The sequence below is a fragment of the Bidens hawaiensis genome, unplaced genomic scaffold, assembly GCF_021521415.1.
Source record: "Bidens hawaiensis isolate Kalapana, Puna unplaced genomic scaffold, B.hawaiensis_p1.1 tig00017289_1, whole genome shotgun sequence".
Lineage (NCBI taxonomy): Eukaryota > Viridiplantae > Streptophyta > Magnoliopsida > Asterales > Asteraceae > Bidens > Bidens hawaiensis.
Genome location: NW_027492620.1, coordinates 100,847 through 112,855, shown reverse-complemented (window position 1 = coordinate 112,855; position 12,009 = coordinate 100,847). Strand labels below are relative to the sequence as shown.

Below are 12,009 nucleotides of genomic sequence, written 5' to 3'. Positions count from 1 at the left end.
TTGAGAAATTGTTGAACACAAGTATAAACATGTTTTCAAAAAAATTCTACTACTCGATCCTTGCAAAATACATTAAGAAAGATCTACTTGACAAGAAAATTAATAAAGACCAAATTTTGACCACTTCTCAAAACGAACAAACCTTAACTTTTACTATGGTTTTAGTTTTATTATTTTAAATGAAGTATTCCAAGTCTTAAAAAATTACTAAAAACTTTGAACTTCAAGTCTTATAAAGGTTACCAAAAACAATTAAAAACAAATCCACAAAGTGCCACCGTTATATATATAAGACCTTCCTCTTCTATATATCAATCAATACCTACAACACTTCTTTGCGTGTAAGGATAAAACAAAGAATACATGACCAACCTATATCTAGTTTTGTTTTTATTTCCATTCTTTCTTTTGATCCAACAACAATGGTGCCTACAACTATTAGCAACTGCAGATGATGGGTTCGTTCGCATAAATGGAGCTCACTTCACGTTGAGCGGTGCACCATTCTACGCGAATGGGTTCAATGCTTACTGGCTAATGGATGTGGCCTCGAACCCGAGTCAGAGATCCAAAGTTACGTCAGCTTTTCAAGAGGCTGTTAACAGTTCACTTGTGATCGGGAGAACTTGGGCCTTTAGCGACGGTGGTTCAAATGCGCTGCAATCTTCGCCTGGTGTTTACAATGAAAATATGTTTCAGGTTATTTGATTCTCTTATTCACAACTCAATGTTTTGCAATCTTCGTTGGATTTATTCGCCTCTATTTTCTTCTTCATTATAATTAATGTATAGCTTAGCTTATAGATGGTAACTTAACTATTCTTAAAACATACTATATTTGAATTCTTAAAGAATATATAGTAAATTTGTGGCTTGCTCATTTGGAAGTTATCAAATACATGTCGATGCGCGCCTCTACGCTATGTATATATATTTTTTTTGAAAGGCCAAATTTTATAAAGAAAAACAGAAGGGAATACAAGCAAGAAGCATAGTAAATACAAAAAATTGTTAAAAACGAACCACAAAACCGACAAGGAACATGAAACTTAAAAAGAAAAATTAGCAAAATAAAATTTGCACCATGAGTCTAAATTAATGATCGACCATTTAACATTAATTATATATATATATATATATATATATATATATGCTATGATCATTACAGATTTAAAAATCGATCATGAATATATGCTTTTATATTCGTTTTTTCACTTTATTTACAATTTTATGTCTATATTTTTATTGATTTTTATTTAACGTACGTTTATATTGTAGCTAAATTTAACGTTTATTTTACATATATAAAATAATATTTATTTCAGTCTTTGTTGTACAACATTCGCATCTTTAACTTTCCAAGTTCATATATTAATGTTCTCTTCTAATTATTATCTTCACAATCATCACATTTTAATTGCCATGATGCGTGCGTGCTATAAGTTCCTAGTTATTATTACACATTTGATAGTCATTAATAGTAGACGTATTATATATATATATATATTTAAACAAAATAAACTTTATAGTAGCCTCCTCTCTTGTCTTTCGTCTCTGAAGATCAGTCTTCATGTTGATGGTCCTGTCCTTGTTTAAAAAGATCGGTCACATCATAATTTGGCAATTATTATGGTACTTAGTGTACACCCACCTTTACCGTTTAATGTAGGGTACTCCACACAAGTTTTCGTGTAAAGTATTGTGCTCGGTAGGTTTGATGTTCGGCTTCTAGGTGTATCATGTATACCTTGATTTTGACAGAATGTAGGGCTTTGTGTTCTCTCAACATTAATCATTTACGAACATATTTAGATCACGTGTGGTAGAGAGGTGATGACGCCACTCTACGTCACTCTACTTTTGATTGTTAAATCATTTCAACAAGTTGAATGGGGGGCGTCAAAATGGGTGTAGAGCCCCTTTGGGTGCAACCGTATTAGGCTGAGGGGTGTGGAGCGTGAGAAAAGGCGCAAGAGGACAGCCGCTCGCGCCCCGGGGCGCGAGCACCACACCACCGAGGCGCGAGAGGGGCGCGAGCGCGGAAAAAGAGGCAGGCGCAAGGGGGGGTAGCGGCTGGGGGTAGCGTGAAGGGTTCTTGGGTTGCGTAAATAGAGCCGTTGGCTCATATAATGTGTATTAAAAAAAAAAAATTTTTTAAATAATTTACGATAAAATGAACCGTTTGAAGACGACACCGGTAAAAAAAGAGACCCACTAAGGTAGAACATCGTGATGTATATACGTTGCCGGAGATGGAATCCCGTTGACGGAAACCAATCTACCACCACCACCGGAACAACAGCCCAGACACCATCTCCATTGCCGTTGCTAAAGGGGGCTGCAAATATCGTTCAAGGAGGTGATGACCAGGTTTTTTAACATAATGGGTGGAGAGAGGGTCAATCACAACCAAGTAATCTGTAGTACAATCTTTACTTCATAATGTACAAGTGCAACTGCATTACAAAGTTGCCTTTTGTATATATATATTACTTCATAATCTGTAGTACAATCTTTACTTCATAATTTTTACCGTTGGCTCAAAAAAATGTGTGTTTTTTTAAATAATTTCTTGTTTTTTTAATAATACGTTTTTTTAATACATTTATAAAAAAATAAAAAAAAAAAACCGCTCGCGCCCCCTCTCGCGCCCCTCCACACCATGTCCCGGGGCGCGAGCACCACAACCAACACCCATCTTATCAAGTTTCTCTCTCTGCCACACGTCACAATATTATTGGCTGGCGCCCCCACTCGCGCCCCCTCTCGCGCCCCCCACACCCCTCAGCCTTAATGGCATCAATAGAGAAGGGAGTGGGGCCAGAGCTTGGTTCAACCAATCAAATCATTCCTTTCATATTCATTCCTTAATGATTCTTAAACAAGTTGACTTAATTAACTTTGATTCTTAAATAAATTAATAACAATGTTCTTACAAATATAATAATAAGAGCATTCTCATCCAACTCCTCATTTTATGTGAGGGTGTTTTTATAATTTAGAGAGTGATTCAGGGTGTTGGGAGTGAAGAGTTTTTATATTTTAGAAAAAATAATGATTTTTCTGTATATTTGAAAAGTTACTGTTCATCCCCTATAATTTTTTAATATATTTTGAAAGTGGTTGTGAGTGAAGGAAAAAGAAAAGGTAATGATAAAAGTTATAAGAAGTATTATTTAATTGAAATAGAGAGAGAAAATGTAGTGAATTTTAGTGTAATTTTTGGTTTAGGGATAGGGAGTGGGATGAGAATGCTCTAAGTTTTAATATAACGGGCATGCCGAGAATATTCTTATCTATATTTCCACATATTTCTCTTCGCAAATTTTATTTTTTTAACTAAATTATTTTAAAATATAAAACTTTAGTTACGTTATTTTTGAAATATCAAACTAGATAAGTTACGCACATCGTTTGTTGCTTTACGTACCGAACCGACACCGATCAACTTCCAACCACATCCTCGCCACAACGCGTGAGTTTAAAGCACATGATTATTCCTTAGTAACAATAAAAAAGAATCACCCAATATAAGTTAAATATGCTTATAGTACTTATGTGCATTTGCATTTGCTGGCGCCGTCTTCATACCTTCTCCCTCAATTTCTGTTTAAAATTTGTTTAGAATCCTTGTATCATCTTTGGAAGTGATTACGGTTTTCATGTTTATGTTTGTTAAATTAGGGTTTATCTGAAATAGGTACTAGATACACTTTATTAGTGTTGGCTTAGTTATCATGCGTTTGTTGGTGGTATTCTAATCTACGATGGTCATGGTAGTTGATAATGACGGTTGGTGGTGATTTAAAACAGTAATGCCGATAACCACCGTCGTACTTGACGTTGATGGTGTCGGTGGCCAGTAGGCTGGTGATCATCGGTGGTGTTGAAATCCTTTTCAATTATTGTTGAATCCTTTTCAACAAAAAAAGTAGGAAAGGAAAATAGCTTAAAGTTAAAAAGTAGATCGCCTTTAAACATTATAATAAAATTCAGCAGCAAGATGTTGAATCCTTTTCAATTATTGTGCAACAATTTTACAATTATTTAACTCTTAATCCGTTGCATTTGATATTTAAAAAAAAATCATTACCTACATGTAAAAATGCCAATTGAAAAGTCAAGTTAAGTATTCAGTAAAAATCAACAAAACTGTGAAAACGAAAATGTTAAAATAGTAAAAGAGAAATATTTTCATACTTAGGCCCCATAACTGCATGCTAAAGATACATGTTAGCATTTTACGAATTACGACCAAAATGGAAAAACTGATATATACGCATGTGTTTTTATAGGGTTTGGATTTTGTGATATCCGAGGGAAGGCGATTTGGCATTAAGCTGATATTAAGCCTCGTAAACAACTTTAATGACTATGGCGGGAAGAGCCAATATGTTCAATGGGCAAACGCACGTGGGCAACAATTGCAAAATGAAGATAGTTTTTTTACCGATCCCATGGTTAAAGGTTTTTACAAAAACCACATTAAGGTATTGTTTTCAATACACAAGTTTGATTTAAATAACATTGATTTAGTTGCGGCTTTGATCATTCGCATGAATCGGTATACTTGATAGACCGTTCTTTTGAGAAGAAATACTATTACTGGGGTGATGTACAAAGATGACCCAACAATAATGGCTTGGGAGCTTATGAACGAGCCTCGTTGTCCTTCGGACATCTCTGGTGCCATGATTCAGGTGAGGCAACAGCACTCTCTTGCATTTTGTTATGTTGCTTGTGTAAGGTAAATATTTGTGAAAATAGCTTGTCAAGCTAAGATGCGGCAAGTATTATGCCACAGATAGCTTTTTTATTATCTATCCAATGACATTAGATTAATTAACTGAAGTAGTGACTTGAGCGATGATACATATATAACATTTAAAAACGGGCAATATTGTATCACATTTAATATTTTTTTTAATGTCACATGACATTAGTGCTGCCGAGACGAATTTGCCCCTATTCATGTACATAAACATCCCATGGAACGCTAATAACCCTATGTGACTTTTTATTTATAGAATTGGATATCGGAGATGGGTTGTTACTTAAAATCCATAGATGGAAATCACTTGCTAGAAGTGGGCTTAGAAGGGTTTTATGGAGCATCTTCATCTCAAAAGAACCCTAATAATGCGCGTCATGGAACCGATTTCATTGCTAATAATCAAATCCTGGAAGTTGATTTTGCCACAATGCATTCCTATCCTGCCCTATGGTACAAGATCAAACCTTATGGTTGTATTCATAAAATTTGTCACTCGTTGTTCTTAACATATCATTTAATTTCTAGGTTACCGGATCAAGATAATGATGTCCAATTACATTTCATGCAACGATGGCTCTATGATCATATTAAGGACGCACAAGAAGTACTTCAAAAACCAATTCTTTTTTCAGAATTTGGGATATCTTGGAAACAACCTGGTTACAATATCCACCAAAAAGATCAATTATTTAATTTGATTTATTCGTCGATTTATAGATCAGCACGCACATGTGGTGCAGCCGCCGGAGGCCTGTTTTGGCAACAGTTAGTACAAGGAATGGACTCTTATAAAGATGGGTATGAAGTGATATTAACTGAACCCTCTTCAACAGCTAGTTTGATCTCCCAACAGTCCAATAGACTACGCCTCACTTACATGAGGTATTTAACTAAGAAAAATGATAAAGCAACAAAAGCAAAGAGATTTATGCAAAGAAATCACAATATAAGTAGCATTTAAAAACGGGCATACGATAACCTCATCGAACTTGATCATATCATCAACCATGCAACTTACTTAATGGGGTGACATGCACCACAAACACAAGACAAAACCATCATCAGTAATTCAATGAAAGTCAGTACTGTGGTAATTCATTGGTGATACTCAAATAGAAAACATATTTTGGGTAAAGAGTTTACGGGTGGGTTATCGAAAGAGTTCACTCTGGTATAATCGACGTAGGGCGTCGTCAGCAGTTTCCCAAGCATTGGAGTTGAGTTGTTTATTTTACCGACGACATACAATATACTGCAGATGGATAACCACTAAGTTGTCAATATTAGACAAAAATATGCTTTATGGAAAAGTCACTGGTGTAGGGTTTATTGATGGATTACTGACCGTTGTACCGACAACTTGTTTGGTCATTCGATAAAAGATTGTCCACAAAAAATTGTTGCTAATTTTATTTTTTATTAAATATTTTTTGAATTATTTTATTTTTTATAAATAAAGTTATGTAATAGTTTCTATTACAAAATTAGAATTATTTTATTTTTGCAAAATAAAGTATCTAGCTTGAAGAAGTTCAAATTAATACTTTTATCTCAAGAAATTACTATCCATTCGAATCATACAATGTAACAAGAGAGAAGATGATTATCTCACATATATAACGACTCTAAATAAGACACCTAACATTACTTGTTTTAACCAGATATAGTTTCTGGAATACAATCACATTGTAAGGCCATCTTATCTACCTAATTATCTAAGTACTTCTACAAAACACACACACAAAGGAGAGGGATAATTTAAGAACTTGTTAAGTTTTAAGAACTTTAAGAACTTTCTTTTTAACCACACATTTAATTAAATCGGTTAAATTATGTGGTTAAGATTAAATCTAATTAAAAAATTAAGTATAAGAGAGAATAAAGATGTACATTAATTACACTAATTTAAAATGTTCGTTACACTTTTGTAAAAAGTCGATTCGATGCGTAAAAAATGTTGTAATTTTTCTATATACATGTAACCTACATATATTACATATATGTAAAGAAAATTCAAAAAAAAATTTGTTATAATAACTCTAACATGTATTTATGTTCCGCCATACCCGAATCATTGTCTCTAATTTGTTTCAAACCTCTCCTCCAAAAAACACGGGCATACAAATACATAAGAATTACGAGAAGTAATTTCTTATTATAATCGATTATGATCATGTGTTAATAAAACATAAACAGCCATTAAACATATATAGCCATTAAACATAACCAAAAGCATATAATGTTTTCAACATAACCAAAGGCAGATAATGTTCGCAACATAGCAAAAAAAAAAACATGACAAAGTTCTTCACTACTTTGTTAGTCCTAAACTTGTAGTTGTCATCACGATTCATCATCTTAATACGTCAAGAATATCTGACAATGTCATCCATGCCTCTCTTATGTCTAAGGACACTCCAAAAATATGTAAAGCAGTTAAGAATAAAGGATCTACCAGGTCTAACTCAATCAAATTTAATTTCTCAAAACATTTAGGAACGATGGTCCATTTTTTGCCTTTAATCAAATACTGTAGATCTTTTTTCATATCAAGTGATAAAATCATCAACAGTGATACACTGTGTGATTTTGAGGTTTTTGCCCTTTTGTTTGGATTAGGCTCGGGTGTATAATCAGGAGTAGGCTCGGAAGTATGGTGTTCGTAAGCATAAGAGTTGGCATCATCTTCGGTGTCATGAATGATGGTGTCCATTCATAAGTGGTTTGACACGATGACAAGAAGATGACCTAACCCGTGATGTTGTTTGAGTTGAGGTCCACTTGCAATTTCCAATGACATTATTACCATCAAACAATTTTGCACAAAGTTCAGGAAAAAATAATTGAACTATTTTCAAGGATGCAGCCTTTGGATGCCCCTAAACCTAAAGTAAAAAATATATATATATAAGTTTATGTTTGTAGGTAGATGTTAAAAATTGTATTTTTTGAAATACCTTCTTAAATTCTTCCTATTCCTCATTCATTAAGGTAAAATATTCGTTTGAGCGTTGTATATGTTTCCAGTTTTGTTTTTCAAATACACTCATCCAATGTATTTGTATTTAAGATTATCATATGCATTCTTCATTTGTATTTTTATTCAAATCCAAGCCAAACTTTTCCTTAAGAACATTTCCTAACTTATTCCATGAGTCTTTGTGCAAACTAAACATTTTCTACTCACTGTGTTTATTTCTTCAATTCAAGTCTCTTATAAGCATTTTAGATGCTCATTTGACCATTGTTGTTTCTCTCCCATTTCTAAACATAAGCAACTTTTCAATTGATCAATTAAAATCTAAGCATAAACAATTTTCCAAGTGCTAAAGTAAAATCTAAACATAAACATTTTTCCAGTTACTTAATTCAAACCTAAACATATTCAAACTAAGTGCTCGGTTCAAACCTAAACATATTCAAACCGATTACTCAATACAAACCTAAACATAAACAATTTTTCAATGCACAAATCAACTAAAAAATCCACAAAAACACATAAATTTTACTAAACATGACCAGATACAAAAGAATGCCTTACCAATGTTATCATATAAATCTGAAATAAAATGGTTACACTAATCACAAAACATAACATATTTTGATCTCAGATCTAGTATCTAAAAAATAAAACCCTATATTTGAATGAACATAGAGAATGATTACATTACCTGTGGGTGGAGAAGAGGACACGGTTGTGGCTTGGTGGAAGAGGTCCGATGATAGTGGTAGGTGGAGGAGAGAGGGAGGTCAACGGAGGTGGGGGTGGAGGAGAGGAGGAGTTTGGCGGTTGTGGGATGGAAGAGATGGGGAGGTCGGTAGTGAGGGGGTGGAGGAGAGGAAGAGTTGACGGTGGTGGTGGGTGGAGGAGAGGGGGAGGGTGATATATGTGTTTTATTTGAAGAGTTGGGTTTGAAGATTTGAACATGTTAGAAGTGAGCAGTCCAGGTCCTCTAGGATAAGAGGACGCACATATCTTTTTAAATTAAATGTCTTCTAAAAAACACACTGCAGATCACCAGGTCTATGCATGGTCTGCACGACGCAGACAAAATAGGGGAGAAGAGCTTTTCTCTAAAAACAAACACCACCTTAGTCAAATTACCTCATTTAAGAATATTCTCATCCTATCTCCCCCCCCCCCCCATAACATGCACGTGAGGTTTTTATAATGTAGCGCATGGTTTAGAGTGTTGTGAGTGAAGCTGAGAGAAAATTTAGTTTTTTTTTATATATTTGAAAATTTTAAGTTCACACTCGATAAGTTTTTAATATATTGTAGACCACATCAATGGCTTAAATACGGAAATGCCTTTGTGTCATTGAAGGACATTAGATAACAACTAAAAGTGTGTGTCAACAGTCATTCTTTAGGTGGACCGCGACTTGTGAAAGTTAAAAGTTTGGTTAATTTAGACTATTGAACTTTGACCTGCATAGGCGTAAAAGCAGGTTTTATACATGTTAAAAGTATGGAAGCATGAGTTTCGATGTTATGAAATGTTTATGCCCTAGGGCACTTATCTGTTATTACTCTGATAATAACTATAATGTTTGAATATTTTAAACATAGAACTCACTTAACGAAGCTGACTTTTAGTATACATAAGGTGACGGGTAAGCTTGAAGTTTAAACAAAGAATAGCTGGTGCTGAGACAGGTCATCCTCATGAAGAAACTAAGCATCCAAGTTGCAGATTAAAAGTTTTCAGTTGTTTTCTGTTAATGAGAAATGATATGTTTATGCTAGAAAAGGATTTTAAAAGTCGTGATATATTTGCATATGATACTAGACGTATGCTTCTGCTGCATTATTTTGTATTTAAAGTTTAAGAACTATGTTGCATGTGTTAAATCAATCTCTAAGACACCCTCGTTCAAGGGTTTGATGATTTGAATGGCTCAAATATTATAAGTTGTTGATTGCAAAATAAGACATTTATAGTGGAACAACGATAGTACGTTCTTGGGTGTTACAACTACATTATTGTTTGGATTCTCTAAATCATCTAACAAATTTTCTTCACGTATAACTTTCACTTTGACTAACTATGATCTACACTAATCGTATAGATGTCATACATTTATAGAATATCAAGTTACATAATTGCTAGAAAATAATGAAATTTTTATATCAAGCCAAACTAGTGAATTCCTTTTTCCAGTCTTATACCTTTCGGCTCTCTCCTAACCGAAATACTTGTTTCCTTTTGAAACTTTTGTTTTACGTACAGATCAAATTCGAACATCCCTAATTCTCCTGTTTTAGCTTTGATTCCTCGACAAGTTTTCCTAATATTTTGGATCTTAATCACAACATGTGATCCTTCATTTTCTTGGTTTTTCCGTGACGTCGAACACAACAAATCCCCACCACCGCCTCTTATTTTTCGCCAAATAGAAGACATGTGGCACAACAAATAAAATCCCGATTTTTTCTTCGTTGAAACCGTTAATAACGGCTATTAACTGTCATTCCAATCACCGACGCCGATCTTGATTTCATGAACTGTCCTAGTTTGATTTCTTCAAATCCTAATGCTTGGATACCAATTTTTTCCCCATATGATGATCTTTCATCTATTGCAATAAGAATTGTATAGAAGAAAAATATATTTGAATCAATAAGAAATTATATTTGATAATCTAGCTACTACTACCAACTATTATTGTGACTTGACCATTGACATCGATCTCATATATATACCATTGAACCGTTATGTTAGATTGGCAATGCGATGCTTCAAACCCTAATAATACATTGACACATATACATGGGATTATCATTTTTCATCTATGACCAATTATGACACTGTAGGCCAATTCCACATCACCTGTTAACAAAAGAGATTCTTGGTACGTAAGGAGTGGCTTCCTCTTAAATCATCAACACATTTTGGGCTTAGTTGGATATGGAGCGAATGAAAAATCCGTAGTTAAGACTGCTCAGGTGGAAATGATAGAAGGAAATGGGAAGTTCCCACCGGTGCAACCAAAACCAAATCTGTAACTTCCAAGATGAGTTACCATTTAGGTAGTGTAACACCCCAACTAAAGCGGAAACGCCCGAGTGTGACGTATAGATTGTTCAAAACATATGTGACACTATTAAGTGACAATATTATCATTAATTAATTTCTAAGTCAAGTACATAAGTTTGCATTAAGGAATACAAGGAAAATATAAATACAATAAACACTCTGTCCTTTTGTTTAAGTAACCTAAGTCTAGTGTCTTCTCCGTTTGTCATCTTCTACTAACAGTACCTGTAGCATATGTATAAAATACGGTCAACTAACTTAATAGCTGGTGAGTTCACACAGTTTAATAGGTAAAAATCACACAATTCATGAATAAGTGATAATTGAGCAAGTAAGTCCTTTCAAGTCGGTATCAACCAACGTACTCGGATGATCGCGCAAGTAAGGTCCATTCCAATTGGTAACAACCAACGTACTCGGATAATGAGACCCTATTTCCACTCATAACAAAATAGTCCTGAGTGCAAATGAGAGCGTATGATCATACTTATTGAGGCTACCACGTTCAAATAGATTCGAGCAAGTAATCAAGTAACACAAAAGTCCATATAATGAATTGTAGTTTGTAATCGAAATCATAATACTTGAATTTGTAGTAAATACATATGTTACCCCCAAAATATGAAAACGTTTAAAAAGGGGGTGTGAGAAACTTACCTTTGCAATCGAAGCGAAATACTAAGAATTGTAACATCCTAGAAAAAAAAATCCATATTTATTTTGGACTAAAAATGTCAACTTTGAAAGTTGGAGGATTAAAATAATCTCAAAATCAAGTAATGGGAAAAATGAGATAAGGAAAAATTAAGCATCTTATGTTAAGGAAGTAGGAAAATTCATCCCACATGGATAGATGAAAGAAAAAGGGAAGCATTCCATGGGAATAAATAAGGAATTGAATTTTCATCCCATATGGAAACAAACAAAGAAATGGAGGCTCTTTATAAGGAAGCAAGTTTCCATAAAAATGTTTTTAATGTGGCCAACCACTCTCCCTAGTCCTAGTGGAGGGTGCGAAGCACCCGACGCGCACGCGCACGCGCACGGGCTCGGGCTCGGGCTCGGTGAAGGGCGATGGGCGCAATGTGGCGCTATGATGGCGCACGCTCGCATCGCCGCGAGCCGCTTAAGAGCCACCTTTGTATTTTTGGATGATGATAAGATCAAGATATGACAAGTTACCAAAAGACTAGG

The 12,009-nt window shown here is 34.4% G+C and overlaps 1 protein-coding gene across 1 annotated transcript; it reads left to right on the top strand.

The window, feature by feature from the left end:
* Nucleotides 1–363: 363 nt before the first annotated feature.
* On the top strand, nucleotides 364–5,741 carry LOC143553554 (mannan endo-1,4-beta-mannosidase 1-like). The gene is made up of 5 exons (XM_077043533.1): nucleotides 364–699; nucleotides 4,296–4,490; nucleotides 4,578–4,700; nucleotides 5,028–5,224; nucleotides 5,300–5,741. Exons 1-5 carry the CDS (start codon nucleotides 364–366, stop codon nucleotides 5,733–5,735), a joined length of 1,287 nt encoding a protein of 428 aa, XP_076899648.1. The 3' UTR covers nucleotides 5,736–5,741.
* The last annotated feature ends 6,268 nt before the right edge of the window (nucleotides 5,742–12,009 follow it).

Coding starts and splice junctions, on each gene's coding strand:
- LOC143553554 (XM_077043533.1), top strand. CDS start 364: ATGACCAACCTATATCTAGTTTTGTTTTTATTTCCATTCTTTCTTTTG. Junction 4,701..5,027: donor TCTCTGGTGCCATGATTCAG/GTGAGGCAACAG, acceptor TTTTATTTATAG/AATTGGATATCGGAGATGGG. Junction 5,225..5,299: donor CATTCCTATCCTGCCCTATG/GTACAAGATCAA, acceptor TTTAATTTCTAG/GTTACCGGATCAAGATAATG.